Raw genomic sequence first — 23,244 nt, 5'->3', positions numbered from 1 at the left:
AAATGTGGCTGGTAAGTACTGAATTATTTGGAAATAAAAGGAATAAACAACAGTCAATGAATCATCGTTGACGTTTATCATTGATCTAAGGCTATATGTGTACATCTGCAGTGCTACAGCAGTTTTGATATTTGAGATCTTTTGGTAATTGGAGTAAAATCGGAAAACTGTTTTACTAATGTACTTTCTTCTAAACAATCTATATCTGAAAGGTGGGCTCAGAAAACAATACTACAAGTAGCAAACTATGGACATCAACACCCATTGCTCTTCAGTCCACAGAGCGCTTGTTCATTTGACCCAGTAGTGCGTAGTATGAGTATGAGGCATTCACCATCTGCAAAGAATGGAGGCAAAAAATGAGAGAATTAACACAGGAAATCAGTACCAATGATAAACCGCATTTTTTATAATTCAAATGACAGATAGACAAACCAGTGACTTCTCGAAGTTAGAGAACTTAAAAAAAATTACTAGTAGTACACTACTAAATAGACAACTTAGGAGGCAGGTTCTTTATACCGAAACAAGAAAAGAGTCTAGTGATCATGGGTTCTACAACGCTTACCTTAAGAGCAATGAGCATTTGTTCAGTAGAGGTATGTTTCACAGTAGCAAATATGAAAAAGTACTAATATATATTAAGGTATGCACTTTCTATTCCATTTCTTCTTGTTTTGGCCCATACGCAGTAATATGATCACGGAAATCAGCAAAAGAACCCAAATAAGTATCAAGAAAAGTTTACAAAATATTAAAAAGGACGTTCATTAGAGCTTGCAATGTTTGGATGATATACTATTCATCATGATTATCAGGTCAGAAGCAAGTTTTGAGATACGTTACAGAACTGCAGCTTTCACTTTCTGAGACTGCTAGATAATAAGCAGTATTATGTACTCTCAAACACCTTGCATCAAGTAGTGGAACTAGCAAGATACATTGCGAACTAATGGGTCTGATGAACACCGCAAGTCCAGTAACTGTAATCTCACTGTATATTTCGCTCTTTTCAAAAGTAAAATGAACCTACTTAGCGTCTCCCACTGAAACCAAAACTGAGCCGATGAGACAGACTTCACCTTTTGGGAAATATGCTGTGTCCCGTCTCAGTACGAGTCACACACAATATGTCGGAGTCTACTAATCATCGGTAGTTCAAACGTATGGCGAATAATGATGTCCCTTATGGAAATCACAACAAGGGGTACAGAGGAACGCCATGCGCACTCATGGTGTATACCTTGGGGCCTCATTCAGCATGTTCAATTAGCTGTTATCGCACCCATTGAGGCTAAGGTCATAATAAATTGCATATCATGGCACTGCATATTTGACACAAACGATGCCTGTCGTCTGGGCTACGTGGTCTTACATCGATCATTCCAGCGACTGGCAGAGAAGGTCGAGAATACCAAACTAACTATGAAGTTTGAAATAAACTCACAATCTGCAGCATTGTGCACATAAAAGATCGTCGCCCCCTCGTTCTGAGGTGAGTGGAAGACTTGAACCACAAGCTGCAAAGTATCTGTGACAAAGTAGGCTTGACCTCCACACTTCCGCTGTATGGCTGAGAATTGTAGTGTACCCTAAATGGGCCAGTTTTTAACTGTGCATCAGAGGCTGCTGCACAGATGACCGGCTGTCTGTGAGGTGTACGCAAAGTTTTTCATTTTTTTAATTATTAGATTAGGTGACTCTCCATCCAGCCCAGATAGCCAGAGCTGTAGGAGACCCAGACGTATCAGTGCAAGAGCCAAAGAAGTTTCCACTAAAGGCGATAGTATTAAAATCCTAGTGGTTAACTGCAGAATCCTCCGCAAGAAAGTGCCAGAGTTTGCAGCAGTACTAAAAACCAGTGAAGCTCAAATAATAGTAGGTAAAGAAAGTTGATTAAAACCTGAGGTTGACAGCAAAGAGATTTTTGAGGGAAACTGTCCAACTCTATTGTATGGCCTGTCATTGCACAGGCCGGGCAAAGCTGTAGCCCCAAGTACGCGATGGTTCGGCCCGCGGAGCGAACATCAGTCATAAAGACACAATGAGCAACCGCAACGGTTCTCTGGCACAAGCAGCAACTCTACACAAGGCTCCATGAAAACAACCAAAACCCTGATCACTTGTCACCTGCGTGCGCACATAAATCCCTTGCCAAACCGCCATCGCTCGAGACGCAAAGGAAACGGTAGGTAAGCAATGCTAAGCGAAGAAACGGTATAGTACAGGAACCGGTATAATCCCGCCCACGGCAACCTACATCGGAACAATGTGCTGTCCACAGTCAATGAGAAAAGTGTGCGACAACTTAATTGGGTTGCATGATATAGGTAAATTTATGCAATAATTTCAAAAAAATACTTCACAGTCCACCCAATTATTTGGTAAGAGTACTCATCGCATTTACTAATAAGGCCTACAAATTATATGATCTCATTTAAACAGAACTGGTACGATGCGTCATATTACAGATTCACATTGTCTTTATTTCCCCTCTGTGGCAGTCTTTGGCTGTAATGCATGGTTTTTCACAATGCAGAGAGATTACTTTTTTCACACTATTTCTATTTTATACACTTAAGTGTCTTTAACATCAAACTTTTGTTGAAACAAATGCAGATAGGAGTACGAATATTAAGACGTTCCGGTTATCCCTTAGTTCCTAAATCCTAAATAAATATATGTGAAGTACGTCTTTTATCTATTGCTGAAACCTCTGGTTCTCGCCTACTGTAATCATGAATGTAAACACTCACTTTTTCTACCGTCAGTAATCATAGCTTTGTCTTTAACTATTTCCGATACAAGCACACAAAATAGAGGAACTCCTAAACAATGCTGTATCAGTCACATAACTTAAAAAGAACTTTTATTGGATTAGCTCTAAGTTGAAGACCATCGCGGAAAATTCCTGTTTTATAGAATGTAATAGGGTGACAGGCTGTCCAAAGTGCCTTAGGAACCAGTTTCTTGCCTCTTAAATACTACATCAAGAATGACTGCTAGTTTATGAAACACGGTGAATTGTCATAGCAGCAAACATATGGATAGCGCAGTTAACAGTATCTATAGCTTTCTCACGAAGCACACGAACGTTGGCAGGAAAGCACAAAAAAACCTATCCTACTTTACTCTCACAGCACTTCACTTACGAGATTCTAGTGTCTCAGTATTTGTACATTGATGTGCTTTTACAAATATGTCCAACAACCTCTTAGGAAAGTATTATCGATGTACAGTAAGGGACGACTCCGTAATTTACACAAATCTGGTACCATTGACTGCCTTAGGGGCTGGACCATGAATCTAAATGTTTTTCAGTAAACTACTCAATAATAAAACAAATGGCAATTGCACCTTACATCCAGATATAATGTTTGTGAAGTGCATATCCCGCTTCCGTGGAGCTATTATTTATGACAATGACTTGTCGGTTGTGGCTGAGGAACGACTTCTTTGGGCGGGTTACAGAATCGGCTACAATATCCTTTTTTATGCAAGAGCCCTACAGCCAGTCCAATTAAAAATGGAGCAAGCGAAGGGGAGACTGAGATATGTAGCGCTGTGTCGTGGTGTAGACCTGGCGACGCCAGTTGTGACGTACGTAACTGCATGATCAAAACTAATTGGCCTCTTCTCATGGGCCATGAGGCGCTTGACTGATCGTAGCAGATGGCTTATCAGTGATATCAGATGGCGCCAGCCAGTTATTACTGTGATGCATCTCAAGCGGTAACTCTGGGAGATAGAAAAGGAACTGATTCAGGTTCGTGTTAAAAAATGTATTCTAAGTGGATACATGGAAGTTCACTCGTTGGAGCAACAATGATATAACAGTGGGAACAACTGAATAATATACTGCTACTAGCTAAGTGACTCGGGGGGGGGGGGGGGGGGATGGACGAAGTGACACTAGCGTTACCGTAGCATGTCTCATGATAGAAGGAAATGGTGTGCATATACATATAACCGGCTATTGCTAACAGCCATCATGGGGCCTGTATCGTAGTTACAATTCGGTGGCAGGTTGGTGTAGAAATTTAAGAAAAAAAAGAGAGTAGTTTCAAAAGTCTTTGGTATGGTCTGGTAAAACCAAGTCAGACTAGACATAATATTTAGCTTGACTGCAGCGCTGGGAGTCGACTACCAATCTATTCTATGGGTTAAGATCAATCTCATTTACGGTTATGTGTTAGTTGCACATTTGTAATTAGATTACTTGTTTCGATCATTGGATCAGCTTTGGATCTAAGTACTTGCGTCAGCAACCCGTCTTGTCTAAGCAGAACCACATATCAGAGTACTCTGATCAGGGCAAACACAGGACGAGGGTAGAGTTAGCAAAAATCGGTATTTTAGTTGTAAATTGCAATAGGTGTGTAGGGAAGAACCAAAGTTCTAAGCGCTAACAGAAATCACCGAAGCTCAATTGTAGGTACTGAAAGCTGAGTGAAGACGAGGGTAAGTTCAGCCGAAATTCTTACAAAGGACTTATGTGTGGTCAGAAAGAGCAAATTAAATACATTTGGTGGTTGCATGTCTGTTGTTGTCAGAAGTAGTTTAACTTATAGGGAAACAGAAGTAGATAGTTCTTGTGAGTTAGTAAGGGTAGGGGTTACACTATAATTGGTTCGTTTTATTGATCTCCTGCTCAGACAATTGAGTTGATGAACTGGTTAAAACAACTTGAGTGTCGTCTGACATAGGTACCTCACTCATACAGTTATAGTTCGTGGTGACTCCATTCTGCCGGCCAGAGTGGCCGAGCGCTTCTAGGCGCTACAGTCTGGAACCGCGCGACCGCTACGGTCGCAGGTTCGAATCCTGCCTCGGGCATGGATGTGTGTGATGTCCTTAGGTTAGTTATGTTTAAGTAGCTCTAAGTTCTAGGGGACTGATGACCTCAGCAGTTAAGTCCCATAGTGCTCAGAGCCATTTGACTCCAATCTACCCTCGGTATGTTAGTGGAAATACATGTTCAATGCCAGTGGTAGGTACAAAACATTGTAAGAAATGGTACTAAATGCTTTCTCTGAAAATTATTTTGAGCAGTTAGTTCAGGAGCCCACACGAAGTGTAAATGGTTGCGAAAACGTTCTTGACTTCTTAGCAGCAAATAATAATGAGCAAATAGACAGCGACGTGATGGATATAGGGAACAGCGACCACAAGATGGTTGTAGCCAGGCCGACTATCGCAATGTCAAATCCACCAAAAGTAAGCGCAAAGTATATCTATTTATAAAAACAAATAAAAATTCGAATGGTGCCTTCGTAAGAGATAGTGTCCAGCCCTTTCTAACTAAGTTTGTAAGTGAGCGCAAGAGGTGGCTTACATTCGGAGGATTAGTATCTAAGGCAGTTGAGAGATTTATACCGAATAAATCAATAAAATATGGTACTGACCCCCTGTTGCACAAAACAGAACGCTGTTGAAGAAACAAAGAAAAACGCATGGCAAATTTAAAAGAAATATAAAATCTCCAAGATTGGATATTACTGAAGCACGGACTTCAACGTGAGATGCTTTTAACAGCTTACACAATGAAACTCTACCTCAAAATTATCCAGAAAATCCACTGGTCGTATGTAAAGGAGACCAGTGGCAAGACACAGTCAATGCCAACACTGCATGATGCCAATGGTAATATTAGTGATGACATCGCCACTGAAGTGGACTTATTAAACAGGGTTTTACCGAAAGTCCTCCACCACAGAGGAGGAAGTCAATATTCTCGAATTCGAATCAAGAACATCTGCCAACATGAGGAACATAGAAGTATGATGTTAGGTAGAACTCCACTAACAGCTGGTACTTGGTTGTTTATTAAAACACAACCGGTTTCATTGTTTAAAGCCGTATCATCAGTTGCAACCTACACGGTTAAAAGGAAATTATATTGTCACCGCGTTTTGTGGATACTAAAAGTAATAAAGGAGTGTGTAAAATATAATCACAACGTTAAAACATCATAGGCATTCCCATCCCTCCTAGTCAGAATTTACTATTCAGAGAATTTCTTCAATACTATGGTAAATGTAAATGTCGTGTGACAAGGGCCTCCCGTCGGGTAGACCGTTCGCCTGGTGCAAGTCTTTCGATTTGACGCCACTTCGGCGACTTGCGCTTCGATCGGCATGAAATGATGATGATTAGGACAACACAACACCCAGTCCCTGAGCGGAGAAATTCTCCGACCCAGCCGGGAATCGAACCCGGGCCCTTAGGAATGACATTCTGTCACACTGACCACTTAGCTACCGGGGGGCTGACAATACTATGGGAGTGAAATATAATGAAGACGTCTTCCATTCTTTAAAATTTACCTGCGTGAAAAGAAAAAGGATGTTTTGTTATACACAGGTAGTCATGTCACCCAATGAAATTTAAATCCTCAGCATTCCGAGCCATGTTAAATCTTATGTATGAAGTACCCCTTACTAGCGAAGATCAAATGGCTGAATATGAAATACAGTATACAGCGTATCAAAACGGTTACGATCCAAAATTTGATAACGCAATTAAGTAGAAGTATGTTGAAGAAGAAGAACCTTCCTGCCCATAGAGGATCAGAGGCAGGTTTTATAACGCTTAGCCGACCGGAGTGACCGTGCGGTTCTAGGCGCTACAGTTTGGAACCGAGCGACCGCTACGGTCGCAGGTTCGAATCCTGCTTCGGGTATGGATGTGTGTGATGTCCTTAGGTTAGTTAGGTTTAATTAGTTCTAAGTTCTAGGCGACTGATGACCTCAGACGTTAAGTCGCATAGTGCTCAGAGCCATTTTATAAAGCTTAGCCCAGCCTAGCAGACAAAGGAACCCTCGACTTTTTTGTAGAATATCATATCTGGTTGCAATATCGGAAAAAATTGGCAGACGTATGAGATCTAATACATTATTCCAGTGTATTTTACATTTTTGGACGCAGGAAAAAACTCAGTCACAAGGAAAAAGCTGTGTTAAATACATAAAATGAAGTGTGTTTGTATCGCATTACAGGAAATGATTTCCTTAAGAAATACATAGGACAAATCAGTAAATCATTTCGAATCAGATTTCAGCAATACCTTAACTTAAATAACCCACGATCTGCAATAACATTGCGCTTACGCGAGAAGGGTCACAGCATCACTAGCCCTTAAGAATTTTTTGTAAAAAAACGTATTTTGAATATATTAGAGGAACCAGAAAGTTTTAGACATAAAAACGAAAACGTACAGTTCACGCTGCATGACCAGTCGGAATTTCGCCATTGCATTCTGGCTAGTTTTGATTGTTTGTATGATTGGGTGTTAGTAAGTAACAAAATTCTGTATTATTCTCGCTTATAAAGGTAGCGAACCAGCGGTCCTAGTCACATTTTCCACATGGATAGCTTCTGTCCCACCAGCCAGCTAGCCTGTCGTTGTCGTTCGTGCGGGTCGCTTTTGCTTTGCCCTGCACCGAGCTGCCCTGGCGTCACATCGGTAAGACACTGCCCTCTGATAATTTCCATATAGTAATTCGCATACCGCCGCGACTGATCATGTTCGCAGTGACAATTTTTTATCGCCAATCCGGCACCTTTTTAAAAACTTTTAGCGTCCTCTCAACATAAAATATTTTCTTTTCTTTATTAGTTGCGGGCAAATTTTCAAGAATAGTGTACGTCTTCTTTACCTTTCGCCTGCTATAGCATTGACAAAATTCTCTGGATACTAAATTTTGACTAGGAGTAGTGGGTATATCTTATCTTTTATTTTAGACATTCCTTTATTAACTTTAACATTCACAAAATGTGGTGACACTGTATTTGATTTTTACTCTGTAGGTTGCACCTGATGTTGCGGCTTTAATCCGCGAAACCGGTTATGTTTTAACAGAAAATAATTTTACCATCTGTTTGAGGAGTTCTTTCTAACATCATGACTTTCATCAGCTGCGGTTGTCCGGACTGTAAAATACACTCCTGGAAATGGAAAAAAGAACACATTGACACCGGTGTGTCAGACCCACCATACTTGCTCCGGACACTGCGAGAGGGCTGTACAAGCAATGATCACACGCACGGCACAGCGGACACACCAGGAACCGCGGTGTTGGCCGTCGAATGGCGCTAGCTGCGCAGCATTTGTGCACCGCCGCCGTCAGTGTCAGCCAGTTTGCCGTGGCATACGGAGCTCCATCGCAGTCTTTAACACTGGTAGCATGCCGCGACAGCGTGGACGTGAACCGTATGTGCAGTTGACGGACTTTGAGCGAGGGCGTATAGTGGGCATGCGGGAGGCCGGGTGGACGTACCGCCGAATTGCTCAACACGTGGGGCGTGAGGTCTCCACAGTACATCGATGTTGTCGCCAGTGGTCGGCGGAAGGTGCACGTGCCCGTCGACCTGGGACCGGACCGCAGCGACGCACGGATGCACGCCAAGACCGTAGGATCCTACGCAGTGCCGTAGGGGACCGCACCGCCACTTCCCAGCAAATTAGGGACACTGTTGCTCCTGGGGTATCGGCGAGGACCATTCGCAGCCGTCTCCATGAAGCTGGGCTACGGTCCCGCACACCGTTAGGCCGTCTTCCGCTCACGCCCCAACATCGTGCAGCCCGCCTCCAGTGGTGTCGCGACAGGCGTGAATGGAGGGACGAATGGAGACGTGTCGTCTTCAGCGATGAGAGTCGCTTCTGCCTTGGTGCCAATGATGGTCGTATGCGTGTTTGGCGCCGTGCAGGTGAGCGCCACAATCAGGACTGCATACGACCGAGGCACACAGGGCCAACACCCGGCATCATGGTGTGGGGAGCGATCTCCTACACTGGCCGTACACCACTGGTGATCGTCGAGGGGACACTGAATAGTGCACGGTACATCCAAACCGTCATCGAACCCATCGTTCTACCATTCCTAGACCGGCAAGGGAACTTGCTGTTCCAACAGGACAATGCACGTCCGCATGTATCCCGTGCCACCCAGCGTGCTCTAGAAGGTGTAAGTCAACTACCCTGGCCAGCAAGATCTCCGGATCTGTCCCCCATTGAGCATGTTTGGGACTGGATAAAGCGTCGTCTCACGCGGTCTGCACGTCCAGCACGAACGCTGGTCCAACTGAGGCGCCAGGTGGAAATGGCATGGCAAGCCATTCCACAGGACTACATCCAGCATCTCTACGATCATCTCCATGGGAGAATAGCAGCCTGCATTGCTGCGAAAGGTGGATATACACTGTACTAGTGCCGACATTGTGCATGCTCTGTTGCCTGTGTCTATGTGCCTGTGGTTCTGTCAGTGTGATCATGTGATGTATCTGACCCCAGGAATGTGTCAATAAAGTTTCCCCTCCCTGGGACAATGAATTCACGGTGTTCTTATTTCAATTTCCAGGAGTGTAGTTTGTGAACTTAGTAGTTATCGTCGGCGTAGCGAAGCAGCTTAAAGCACTTAATAAGGGCAAATCTTCCGGTCCATATCGGATACAAATTACGTTTCTTTCGGGGTATGCCGAAAAGAAAGCCCCATGCTCACCAATAATATAAAACCGCTGACTCAGCGAAAGATCCGTACCAGAAGACCGGAATGTTGCGCAGGTTACACGAATACTCACGAAAGGAAATACGAGTAATCCGTTGAATTAATGACTTTGATTTGCAGTAGAATTTTGGAATGTACCTTGTGTTCGAAGATAATGGATTAGCTCAAAGTTAATGGTGTACTGATACACAGTCAGTACGGTTCAGAAAACATCGATTTCGTGAAACACAACCAGTTCTTTATTCACATGAAGCAATACGTACTATCGACAGGGTATCTCAAATTGATTCCATATTTATAGATTTCCAAAAGTCTTTTGATACCGTTTCTCACAAGCTGCTTCTAATCATATTGAGTGCCTATGAAGTATCGCTTCAGCTGTGCGACTGGATTCGCTATATCCTATCATAAAGGTCATAGTACCTAGAAATCGATAGAAAATCACTGAATAAAAAGGGGTTATATCCGGCGATCCCCAAGGAAGCGTTAGAGCCCTTCAGCTGTTCCAGATTCATATAAACGGTTTAGGAGACAATATGAGCAGCAGCTGATACTGTGATTTACCGTCCAGTAAAGTCATCAAAAGATGAAAAACATTTGCAAAATGACTCAGACACCTTATCTGTATGGTGCGAGTACTGGCACCTGTCTCTGTATAAGGGAGGGTGTGAGGTCATCCAGAAGAGCACGAAAATAAATCCGTTAAATTTCGATTACACGATAAATCACTCCAATCTAAAGACTGCGAATTCAACTAAATACTTAGGGATTGCAATTACTAGTAACTTAAACTGTATAGTTCACATAGACAATGTTGTGGGGAAGGCAAACCAAAGACTGATTGTTATTGGCGGAACAAAAGATGCAACACGTCTAGTGAAGAGACTGCATAAGCTATACTTGTCCATCGTCTGACAGAGTTTTACTGCACGGTATGGGATCCCTAGGCGGTGGTATTGGTGGAGGACATCGAAACAGTCCAAAGAAGAGCAGCTCGTTTTGTATTACCGCGAATTAGGGGAGAGTGTGTCACGGACACGAAGCGTGAATTGGGTTGGGAATCATTAAAGCAAAGGCATTTTTCAAGAAATTTCGATCATCAATTTCCACCTTTGAAAGCAAAAATATTTTACTGTTGGGTACCTACGTAGTGAGAAATAATCATCATAATAAAACAAGAAAACTCAGAGGTCAGACAGAACGACCTAACTGTTCATTTAATCCAGAAGCTGTTGGAGTCTAGAGCGATAGAGAGGTGGTCTGACGGTGGTTTATGGGATCCGCTGCTGAGTATTTACAAGTGAATCGTGGTGTAATAATGGATATGTCAATGAAAGTTCGTTCTGGCTTTCCTAGCAAACAACGGCAACAATGAGGGAATGAGTAAGAAATAGCACACAGACATTTCATCCTTGCAGAATAATTTGCACTGCAGTAAGTAATGTGCTTGAGGCATACACTAGGTTATAGACAGATACCAACTTCTACACATCAGTACTTATTATTTGTTTGACTTTGTTATTATTATTATTTACATTTCTATAGCTGACACATACATTATGAACGGGAGACTACAAAGTGGCAACGCGCGCGGTCTAAGTATGAAATGACATTCCTACGTATATTGGCAGACGGAACACTGTACTCAAGCCGCATTGTCCCGTTCAGGATAGAAAACATCCCTGTCTACTCAACAGATCTGGGAATGCAAGTTTTTTTTTTCCTTTTAGACGGGCACTTCACTGTTTCCTGCGTTCAAAAGTATATTACGAAAAAAGGAAGATGAGTTATGAGAGCGACGCAAAATATTTTTGTGGCAGTGTAGTTTCAATATTACCGTGGCCAGTTTACAAGTAACACTCACGAAAATAAGTGTAATAACTGTGAACTGAAAAACGAATAATAGGTTTAACGTACTGCGAGTAAAGATAATATTTGATGCTGCTGGGTTACGCTCACGTCGGACTGAACCTATAGTGGCGTGCGAATTTGAAGGGGCTGCGAGATGCGGCCTACGCAGCGAGAGATGATAAAAACTTCGTTGCCGTGCCAGGGTCACGTCAAAAGCTGCAGCCATTGTCTACCATGGTAACTGCCAACACTAGGGTGAACGCCACCTCATGCTACTGTTTCTGTTTCTGACACTGAATTTTACGCTCGGAAAACTGACACTAGCGCTCTTAGCGCAGTACTTGTCTGTGCTTTTATGCCATCCATAATGATCACGACAGCAGTTAATTATCTTCACCATACCAATACTAGCAGGACGATCAACGCTAAATGTTCTGCCGAACAGCATGACACAGTCATACGCGGCGGGATGACGCTATTGGCAGGCACGTCACACCATTAAACACCTTCTTAGGTGCACACTACTATAACACATCTCATTCCGAGAGCGAGATGAAAATTTAAAGACCTACCGCTTGTTATACTACTAAACTTTTCCCAATGATAAAATCGTAGTGGAATTTGACGTGCCTTTTTAAAAGGTTATTGCATTGTATGTCTTTATTTGCAGTGGATGAACCAGAATATGCTGCCATTAAAGGCTTATCCCTTGGACTAATTTCACCGCAAGAAATTTGTCCTAAGCTGCTGGAAGTTAATGAGTCTGTCTCTTCACGTCCACAGTTAAGAAATGGACACTTCAATTCACACGTGATCATCCTCTTGAAGATGATCGAGAAATTGTACATCGAAAAACAGTACATTGTATGGGACGCTAAACGATTAGATGTATTTGAAGCAGTTGACGCCGTAGCAGTATCAAAATTAACTGAAGAAACACTTTATTTGTGAAACCTGACATTATCAGGAAAAGAGACAGCTGTCTTAGAGTAATTTATTAAAACTAAAAAAGTGTACAAAAAACTTTTACGCCCTAGCCCACAATTTACATTGACAGTTAAAACATGATGACTAGTTTTGGTTGAGTGTAACAGCCATCCTCAGATAGTTCAAAACGTAAATGCAGGTGAATATATATTGAACAGTATCAGCAGTCAACGTCATGCAAAAGCATGCACTCGTATTAAAAAAAAATAGCCACACCAAGACAATATCGATGTTAAAAGCACTATCAAGAGAGAAACAACTCGTAGCTCACAATCTTGCGAGACTTGAGTAAAAGAGGCGGAAAGTTTTATAAGTAAAATTTCATCACTCATCCATTACACACACCTGAAAACCAGATGATACAGTGAGGACCTTTACGTAACGGCATGAAACTTTCTCATTCTATCAAATGGCTCTGAGCATTATGGGACTTAACATCTATGGTCATCAGTCCCCTAGAACTTAGAACTAGTTAAACCTGACTAACCTAAGGACATCACACAACATCTCATTCCATCACCTGTTTTACAAACCATATGGCTACCTTTGTGCAATATGGATGCCACGTTGCTGCATGCAGAAGTAAATTTATAAAATGATGTTAAATTGCGTATGGATCGTTGTAAAATTAATTCGGTTAGTTTTATTTGTTGATTTCACGCTGTGCAAGAGACATTAGTCCACCAATTCACGTAAGAAAGCTCGGTGTCAAATAAAAGTCTCGTCGATCTTCTGTAGGGGAGTGACAACGACCATTTTATACGTCTTTGTAAAAGAGATTTCCAGACTTAATTGCTTGCGATTGATAAACATTCATTTTTTGGACCAGCTGGATGAAAAAAGCTAGAGAAACGCTCTTGACAAAAAAAGGAGAAATACATCTTTCAGCAAGAAGAGACACCTTTTTAAATGGAGTGGGGGAACTGAGGAAGTTTAAGTACAATGTAGGGACTCATCATCCATATTTATCAGATCTGGGATCCTCTTACGGCCACTGACTTCCACATCTAGCCAAATTTGTATCTGGTTAACTTTTGCGTCTATTGGATATGTTATGAGGCATGTAGTGTTTTGTAAATATATCACAAAAGCACATCAAGGATACTTTTTCTTCTTTCGCTTACGCCTTTGACCTGAAGTTTTCGCAGAGTCGGCGTGGTTACAACCGGATTTGGCAAGGTTAATTTGAAGGGGTGGCTGGATGCCCCTCCTGCCGCCACCCTGCACGCCCTGGGATGGAATCAGTGTACCCCAGCTGTCTACATCTAGCGTAAGTCATGAAAGAGTGCGAACGTGTTGCAAATGTCTGCGAGTCGTGTAACTGAGGTGGAACGTGGGACCAGCAAACTATTCACCTAGTGGGATGTGGAAAACCGCCTAAAAACCACATCCAGGTTGGTCAGCACACCGGCCCTCGTCGTTAATTCGCTGGGCAGATTCGATACGGGGCCGGCGCGCCTACCCGAGTCCAGGAAGCGCTCTCGGCTAACTTGGCAAAAAAAAAAAAAGCACATCAAAGATGAGACATACATAGTGGAAAAACTATTGACAAAATCCTTCATTGTAGAAAGGGATTGTGTTGAAAAACAAATGTATTTCTACAATAAAAATGCAGTCATTCACTGGAAGATCGAAACATCTTCACTTTGCTCTCTTACGTGGAGCACTTACAGTGGTATTCTAAGAGAAAAACAATGTTAAAGCCTCTGGTAAAATTGCCAATATGTAAGTTAGATTTTAACTAATAATTTAACAGCGCATCCACTTCCTGTACAAAGTTATGAAGTGACGTCGCCTTTCATTTATTTTGCTGGATTAGTGGCCAAAAGTCTACGTGTTTCACACAAACTAAATAGGCACAAAACGTAGCAGCTGAATTGGGAAACTTAAAAGAGTGCATTCCCTACTCAATCACTCAATACAGGTGTCGAAACTAGTGTTATCGAGTATCGAAACGAACTATTGAGAAGGGAATTTCGGAATATGTGTGTGGGCAGTTGATACATTTGTGTACAGATGCAGATTTAATTTGGACTTTGCATGCAATTCTCAGGGTTATTCATAACTTGAAATATGTATTACGGAAGAAGTCTGCTACTTATATGAGACTTACAGACATTTGGCCAATAATCACAACCAAATAAAGCGAAACTGACGCCAATAAATTGCCTTGTTGGAAAAGGCAAGTATGCAATGCAACAACAGTGCGTATACGTACTGACCGAAAGAAAGGCTTCCCTGTTGATCGGGCAGACATGTCCGGCAGTGAGAATGAGCGGTTTCTGGGCGCGGCAGATGAGAATCCTCAGGGCGCGCTTGAAGCTCGTTCCCGCATCCACCCACGAGCAGCTGTACGCTGCAGTCGAAACCGCCTCCGCCTGTTGACATCGGAACCACAGCACTGATACCTGTACATACCTCTCTACTCGTGGTTGTTCTACTGCTACAGGGCTGCTTTTCCGCTTTATAGATGGTTACCAAGAAACCCAATACACCTCGCTGACAAAATATATGGCAACAACTGCAAACTCTTCTATTACAGAAACAAGGGATTGTGAGTACTTGATGGCTAGTTACATTGTTAGTAATTAATAAGTCACGTTCATCGGAGAACAGACGGCGCCGAGTAATTTTGTTTCAATACGTCACAATAGTCATACTTTTATCTTTATGTAAGTTTAGTTTAGGAAAGCTTACTACGCACGTCTGTGTTTTCTTGAACAATAAATTTTCTTTTGAAGATATTGCTTCGAGAAATACAGGGTTTCTTCTTTGCTCCTCTTCACCCATGTAATGTTTTGATTATGTCACACCATCATCAGCGTGTTTTCTTTTATTTTACTGACAAACAGAAAGTAAGTGCTGATGACCGTTTGTGTGCAGCCTGATTTATTTATTTATGAATTTCATCCTATTACTGAATTTTACCGAAAGAAAAAGAGGAACAACTCTTTTGCTTCTTGACGTGGAGGGAAACTCCACCTGCAAACAATGGCAGTCTAATAAAACTGTAGGGGGAGACTATCAATATGATTTGATTGAACTGAGTATATCTAAAAGAGGAAGTGATAGTACGTATTCAGGTCTCACAGTTCATAAATGTAAAGATTTTCTAAATAGCTGTTGCAGAAGGTGGTGAGCAGAGTTTCAGTTGACAAAACTATTTATTGAATCAGCCTAGTCACACCATTGAAGCTATGTTTTTTTTTACTGCATGTCTCTTAAGCCAGTTTTCTGCATTTTGAAATATGTGGAATTTAACAGTAACGTTGAAAAGAAAATATATGATCTTCAATGATTTTCATGTCTTCCGCTATATCCAATGCGTGTAATGTATTCATGTTCAATATGAAGACCTAGAAGGAAAGTGTTCAAGTCTTTCCTTAGAGAAAAATGATTCCACTCAGACTTCTAAGTGACATGGTTCTACGTAATATCTGCATTAACCACTAACAGTTTTATTGAAGTACCAGAAACGGCGGGGTAAAGAAACGATTATACACAAAATACGTGGGAAGTCTGCGAAGGAAAACAAGAAAAAGCTCGAAAGTAAAAATTAATAGAATAGAGTTTAATGTGACGTAGTTCTCACCTGATCTTTTACTTGGTGAGCAGCCCAGCAATAAAGATAAACCTGGCCTCCCAGAATGGGAAGAAAAACGAGGCATTTAATTACTGCAGTGATGTCAGAGCTCTGTGAAAAAAGAAATCATGGGAATCGCACATCAAATGAAGTTGCATAATATTGCCAACTACTGTATCTACTAGACTCAGTTGTGTATACCGTCACTAACGTGGGCAGGTAGTAAGCGTGGGTACACACGTAAAAAAAAAATCAGCCTCGAGTTGCCAATGTTTCGCGCTGGCCTGTTGATGTAGAGATCTTCGTCATACAGGATGTGCCACTTACGGTGAATGCCATTAAAAATGTAATTTCCTTCAAACATATCGGAAAGGGATTTTCCTTACATTGTAGTATGCAAAGGAGCAATAATTTCCTGTATAGTTAACAATCATAACTTTTATTCTCTACGCATAATCATAAGGAAGTGTTCTTCAAGTTTAATTAGACAGCTCTTGAAAAGGAGAAGAAAATAAACTATCGCTAGTTAACGCCACATCAAAAAATAATTTTGGTATCAGCATAACAAAACTCACATCCCGTACTATCACTAGTGAAAAATATTATGTCGAAATCGTCAGTTTGTGAACCGAGAGGGCTGTTAATGTCTAATACGTACATAAGAGTCTAAAAGGAGCTGTCACCAATGCTTGGGATAAAGATAACCCGCTTAGCAGCAACAGTTAGTCCCCATCTCGCCCTCGTCAATTTTTGGGCCCATTACATCTTCAAAATCTTAAAAGGATTTATGTGCCCACATTAGTCACTGAGTCACACACAGCGAAGAATATGAACTGTAGTGCATGTGCTGAATTGTGTGCCAGAGAAGTTAACCAAAAATACCCACTTTACCATCAAAGTTAGTGAACAGCCATTGTCATGAAAAAGGATGCTGCCAGAGTAGACTGCCCACGTTATTCTCAGTATTATTTCCATTTCTGAATCACATGCAAAAAATTAGGGGTGAGTGTTGTATGTTGGAATACTTTTTAGACTTTCACCTCTAGACAGCACTACAACAGGAATTTTATATATTTCCGTACACCATTTTAAAATGGTAGCATGCACTTTATGTGTGCTAAAATCGTTTTGTGAAATTACAGTAATTATTTCGGTAAAATAAGGTTTCTTCAAATGTGAAAAAAATGTTGCAAGATCAACATGGTCAACTTCATAGAAAGAAATAATCTAGTGAGATTTGAGATTGTTGCGATCGAGAAAATCTTATCAATAATGTGCTTAATAGTCTACGTTTTACATTACTACTCAACTACACACCAATAATCAGTAAGTGAAATTTAATTAAGAAGAATTATTACCAAAAACCAAATACAAATAAAAACATTTTGAAATACAAGCTCTTGGTAACCAACACAAAGTTCCATTTTCAAGACAGGGAAAATTGTTAAAAAATTAAAGAAGCTCTGATAATTTTCGAATATCACGTGTTACATGGAAGAACTTCAATTCTAAAAATAAACATAATTTTTTTCAACATAAAACTTTGTAACAGAACATATAACAGTGTCCTCAAAATAGCTATATTATACTACACAAAAATTAAGTATCTAGATCTCATAATATTTACAAACGTTGCGCTCAACAGAACTTCATCCCTCACGACAAGAAAAACAGTAGAAAATGTAAGATACTGCCTACGGTGGTTTCTAGTGTACATACCTTTATGTGATTTTAAAATCGGTCACTAGATTCAAACACCGACCAGGAACCATTATGTGGACACTATCTTCAGGTATAACTGTCTACCTTTTCCACCCCTGTATGGTTGCCTAACTCATCTTCTAACCCCCTCCATGTCTTGGGCTCTAAACTCGACCAAAATCTGGAAACAGCATGAAACGGCTCATCCATCCAAACGACATTCTTTCATTGCTGCATAGTCCAAATTTTGTGGCGTCGACACCACGATTTCTTGTTACGGGCATCTGAATCGTTGTACGGGCCATATTCGGTTAGAAACTCTCGAAGTAGGAAGTAGATTACAGCAGAGTTAGTTGCAGGCGTGGGCAAATGTTATACTTTGCAAAACACGACGCAGCCCCGCATGTTCCTAGGCAAGCTGGCAAGGCGAGCTGTAGAAATAGCTGACACAGCAGCACCTAATCGAAAGAGGGTGGAAGCCTTTCAACATCGGCAACCTTGGAAACGTGCCGAAAGTCATGGTCAAGCCCGAGCATTGCGAGAGAAGGGAAAGTACCTAAAGGGACGTGATAGCGATCAGATGGAAAGCTTACTTTTGCAATTAGAGATTTGGTTCTCCCGTAAATGCCATTGCCAGCAACGCATATTACGCAGTACCGAAACGGAAATGAATCACTTGTTTACCGCAAACCATACGGAGCTGTGAGGTACATGCAGCAAATTCTGGAAGAATTTATCGATCAGCAGCTGAAGGGTAGGATTACTGAGGAGATTAATAGCCTATGGGGGGCTGGAACTGTCGTCGTGAGTAAGAAATCAGCGGATGAATCACAGAAGTGTAGGTTTTGTTGTGATTATCGACATCTGAATGCCAAGACTATAGCGGATGCCTACTCTTTGCCGGAAATTACGGAAATTATAGACTGTTTGGGCGAGTGCAACTGTTTTTCAACGATGGAGTCAAGGAGTGGCTACCATCAGCTAGAAGCTGAATGTGTGTGATGTCCTTAGGTTAATTAGGTTTAATTAGTTATAATTCTAGGGGACTGATGACCTCAGATGTTAAGTTTCGTAGTGCTTAGAGCCATTTGAACCATTTTGTAATCATCTCTGCTGTTGTCCAATTTTCTTATAACGACAATTGCCACACCACTCTGTAGCCCGCAGCTTGTTATAGTTGTGTACAAAGTCCTACACAGCATATTAACTGGTATCAAAATTAAAGCAAGAAACTGCTATTTCTCCGTCCTGTGTCTAATTCACAATATAATCATAAAAACTGTCAACAGATGTCGTTAGGATCGTGTTTTGCACGGAAGATGGCATTCCGATCAGCGGACAACCACACCAGCAATAACGGCAGGGCACCTATCAAAGCCGGCCGGTGTGGCCGTGCGGTTCTAGGCGCTACAGTCTGGAACCGAGCGACCGCTACGGTCGCAGGTTCGAATCCTGCCTCGGGCATGGATTTGTGTGGTGTCCTTAGGTTAGTCAGGTTTAATTAGTTCTAAGTTCTAGGCGACTGATGATCTCAGAAGTTAAGTCGCATAGTGGTCAGAGCCAGCACATATCAAGTGGGCTATTGTTTGCCGGGTAGTCCCACATCCACAATCATTGTGTACACAGTGACAGAAGGTGCAGGATTGCACAGAGAAAACAACTACAGGCTCTGTGCTGTGGAGGGCAATAGGAAGAATGGAAGCAGAAGAGCCGCCAACTGATGTGGCTCGATGGGTTAATGTGACTCATTCTCTTCAACCTTGCAAAATTTCCGTTTGTTGCTTTAATTTTGGACACGAGAGTGCTAGTAAGGTCCCAGCGACCATAGTAGGACCCATGGAGTAGACAATCTACAAAAAAATACGTATGTCCTAAACGTAGTACGATCTGGTGGAGAATGTTCCTGTAGAATCTATGAAGAAGGGCGAAAAACAATGAAGAGGAATTTTACATAATGTCACAGTGAATAAAAAGGAGATATAACAGGCACACACCGAACGTCGTCATGTGGAGGTGAAAACGCCCTATCACATGCTGTCTACGTTACGGTCCACCAGCTAAAATATTTTGACCACCATAACAGCATTGCATCAAGAAAAATGGGCAGCTGTGCATGGGTTCCCGTTAAAACCTAGGAAACAACATGATACTACAGGCAGCGTAGTCCATGACCTAAATGTTTAACTAGCAACGCAAATAACTTGCACGTGGTATGAAAATTAGATGGACGAAATAGGAGAACACTATCGTGTAGTGCAGGATCGTCAATAAGTAAACTAAATCGTACTGAAAAACTGGATTATATGCTGCAAATACAAGAGGGACGTTAAACTTGATAACAATGGAAGAATCGTACCTAAAACAGAGGCAGGCACCGTTGTAGGAAGTGCACGCCAGAATATCTAAGCTTCACAGAAAACACAGGTAACCAGCCAGCAAACAGCGTGGGGATACGTGACCGAACGAGCGTACCGACACGGAAGCGGGAATATTATGGAACGTATGTATCAAACACTCGCGGGATGGACGAGAATGCTAGGTTGATCCCTTGCAATTAATATACGATAAAAATGTTAACATATGCTTAAATGAAACTAGGGTGACATATGTCAATAAATAAAAGCGCCAAAAAACGAAGAAACAGAAAAATTGTACAGTTTTGGCTTATAGGTAAAATTGGAAGTGAAAAATTAAAAGTTACAATAGCCGATTAAACTAGAAAATCACTGACATAATGATTATGTGAGGACATGCAGGTAACCGATTCAGCTATGAATAGCACATACGATGATGCTATTTTAAAAAGTCTCATACAGGAAAGGTATCAGCTGGGGAAAATATCAGCACACAGTATTGCCAATAATAATAGTGCCAAAGAATAAAATAAATTATAGCTTAAGCGGTTTTACATCTCAAAATGATTTATCGCGTTTCTGGCTGTCCAGACAGTAAAGTTATGTGGATCATTGCTGCTGTTGATGTTGACCATCCCGCAAGCCTACGACAAAAAAAGGCATCTTTATTTGTTCAAGCTGATTGGGAGTCTAAGGCCAATGAGCAGATACTCGTAAAAAGATAAAAGATCGGTGTAATAGATGTTTTATAGCCCACTTCTTTCGTGGATGGTGAGGTACTCACTTCTAAATATCTCTACATCCGTTGCTCAGGAGCGTAGCTATAGACTTAATTGAAGATCGTAAAATCCCTTACGTATGTTGTCTGGAACAGCACCACACAGCCGACGAGGACGTTGAAGGCAAACAGTGTCATTGCGATTGGGCTCATGGTGTCATTTAGCAGCCTGGCGAACCTGTAACACGAGAAGGATTTCAGTGAAATGTGAGATTTTCATCGTTATCAGACATCGCCCTTCATGTGAAAAGCTTTTTAACTCACGATAGTCTCTCAGACTAGCCAAAATCGTGAACTGCACAGTTTTAATAAGTTTGAAAAGTTGTGTCAAGTGTTATAGAATGGAAATACAACTTTCAAACTAACTTTCGTACTCATTTTACATAACAAACAACTTTTTCTTAAAACGGGAACGGCCAGACTTGTTATGTCGAAATCCGGTGTAGTTTTTTCCACTTGAAATAACCAAGTCAAAATTAAACTGCCGATATACATTGAAAAGTTACCTGAAAAAAAAAAGAAGAAATCGCGAAAACCAATATTTCTTACGCCTATTGCTAGCTGCTGTCAGGGCATTTTCCGGGCACGGTAGGAAAAACGAGTTCATCTTATCGTCTGAACAGCGCAAGGGGATCTCGGTTCAAAGCTCTGTTAAAAATGGGAGCTAACATTCGGTCTTTTCATTTTTGGTGAATGTTTTGAACTCTCTTGTTTTAACCATATTATGTAAGGACAGTCTCGCTATGTATGTTCCGTCGTTTACTACGGATGTATAAAATAGGAGGCAGCAGACGCTAACAGAAGAAAACTTCATGCGCGAAATAATGGTTTAACTTTTGGACGAACACTCAGTGCAAACATATGGGTAGGAACGCAGAAGGCCTCAGTGTTCTGCGTTACACCTACTTAGTTGCAGTTTCAAAAAATGGCTCTGAGCACTATAGGACTTTAACATCTATGGTCATCAGTCCCCTAGAACGTAGAACTACTTAAACCTAACTAACCTAAGGACATCACACAACACCCAGTCATCACGAGGCAGAGAAAATCCCTGACCCCGCCGGGAATCGAACCCGGGAACCCGGGCGAGTTGCAGTTTCAATCACAATTCAAAAGCGAGAATAAGGAGTGAATTATACTTTGGTTGATTAAGCACCAGTTAAACTGTCATGCATTCGGGAGCGATAATTTCAGTGAGAATGGACAAGTATTATACTTTTATGATGTGAACGAAGCATTGATCCTGACAGAAAAGGTTCCAAGTACTACAGCATCTGAACCTTAAGAATAAAAAACAAAAAGCAGTCAGAAAACCAACTTTGCGTCAGAAACTTGTAAGTTCTTTACTTAGGGAGCAGGTCGACGTCCCAGTTGGTTCACGTGACTTATTCGCCAAGCAGCTATACTAAGTATTTATACGAGTAAGTGTAACCATTCCTTTGTGGAAAATAAATATTATTTATCTTAAAACTTTCTTGAAAAAGGATTCTAGTAAAAGAGTGCCCGAGAAAACATTCGGACTTCAGTAGACGACATCACAGAAGCTGCAGGCCAGTGTGTACGCAGTGCAGTAGTCAGTGCTGTGAAATCCCGAAGTAAAACGTACCTGTTAAATATTCAAATTTTAGAAGGAACAAAGGTTTAAACCATTCTACAATAGCAATTTTTAACGATTCCTTACCTTTTGTTTCAGAATGCTCTGCAATGCGACAGATTGCTGTTATTTCTTATGCACACTAATCTGTACACTGTAAAAGCTGCAAATGCAGTAAAAGTTCTTAGCGTAAGTTAGTGTAAGTTAGATTAAGTAGTCTGTAAGCATAGGGACCGATGACCTCAGCAGTTTGGTCCAATAGGAACTTACCACAAATTTCCAAAAATTTCAAATCGATACTGTCTTCTGGTGTTTCTGCTTTCTTACAGACAAATGCATCATCTGCGAACAATCTTAAAGCGTTTCCCAGGCTTTATACTGAATCACTAATACACATTGTAAACAGTAACGATACTATCACAATTCCTTGGCGCTCTCCGGAAATTACCTTTACATCTGTCGATTTTTTGTTTGTTAAGAAAGACTTGTTGAATTCTATCTTCAAGAAAGTCCTGCATCCAGTCGCAAATCTTACATGATACTCAGTAAGCTTGTATGTTTCTTTTCTTCTTTCTAAACGGCTTTGAGGGATGGTGTCAAACGCCTTCCTGAGGTCAAGGAACACGGCATAAACCTGAGCGCCGTTGTCTAAGCGCTATCGATCTCATGGAGGAACAGAGCGGTCTTCGTTTGCGGAATCTATGTAGAATTTTGTACAGGAGAGTTTCGTTCCTCAAAAATGTCATAATTCTTCAGCATAAAATCTCTTTCACGACTCTGCAACAGATTGACGCCAACGATATATACCTATAATTATGTGCAACTGTCCTACGAACCTCCTTCAAAACGGAAATGACTTGCGCTTTTTCAGTCGCTAGGTACCTTTCGAT

The 23,244-nt window shown here is 41.3% G+C and overlaps 1 protein-coding gene across 1 annotated transcript in view; it reads right to left on the bottom strand.

Annotated features, from left to right (window-relative positions):
- Positions 1 to 217: 217 nt before the first annotated feature.
- LOC124712207 (odorant receptor Or2-like) overlaps positions 218 to 23,244 on the bottom strand; it is a 33,722-nt gene continuing 10,695 nt past the window's right edge. The window contains exons 2-5 of the mRNA XM_047242504.1: positions 20,839 to 20,938; positions 15,937 to 16,038; positions 14,567 to 14,722; positions 218 to 337 (exon numbers count right to left, since the gene is read on the bottom strand). Coding sequence (XP_047098460.1) covers positions 272 to 337; positions 14,567 to 14,722; positions 15,937 to 16,038; positions 20,839 to 20,938 — 424 coding nt within the window. The 3' untranslated portion in view covers positions 218 to 271. The remainder of the gene's footprint in view (positions 338 to 14,566; positions 14,723 to 15,936; positions 16,039 to 20,838; positions 20,939 to 23,244) is intronic.

This window comes from Schistocerca piceifrons, chromosome 8 (assembly GCF_021461385.2).
Source record: "Schistocerca piceifrons isolate TAMUIC-IGC-003096 chromosome 8, iqSchPice1.1, whole genome shotgun sequence".
Lineage (NCBI taxonomy): Eukaryota > Metazoa > Arthropoda > Insecta > Orthoptera > Acrididae > Schistocerca > Schistocerca piceifrons.
This window is presented reverse-complemented; position numbering and strand designations above follow the sequence as displayed.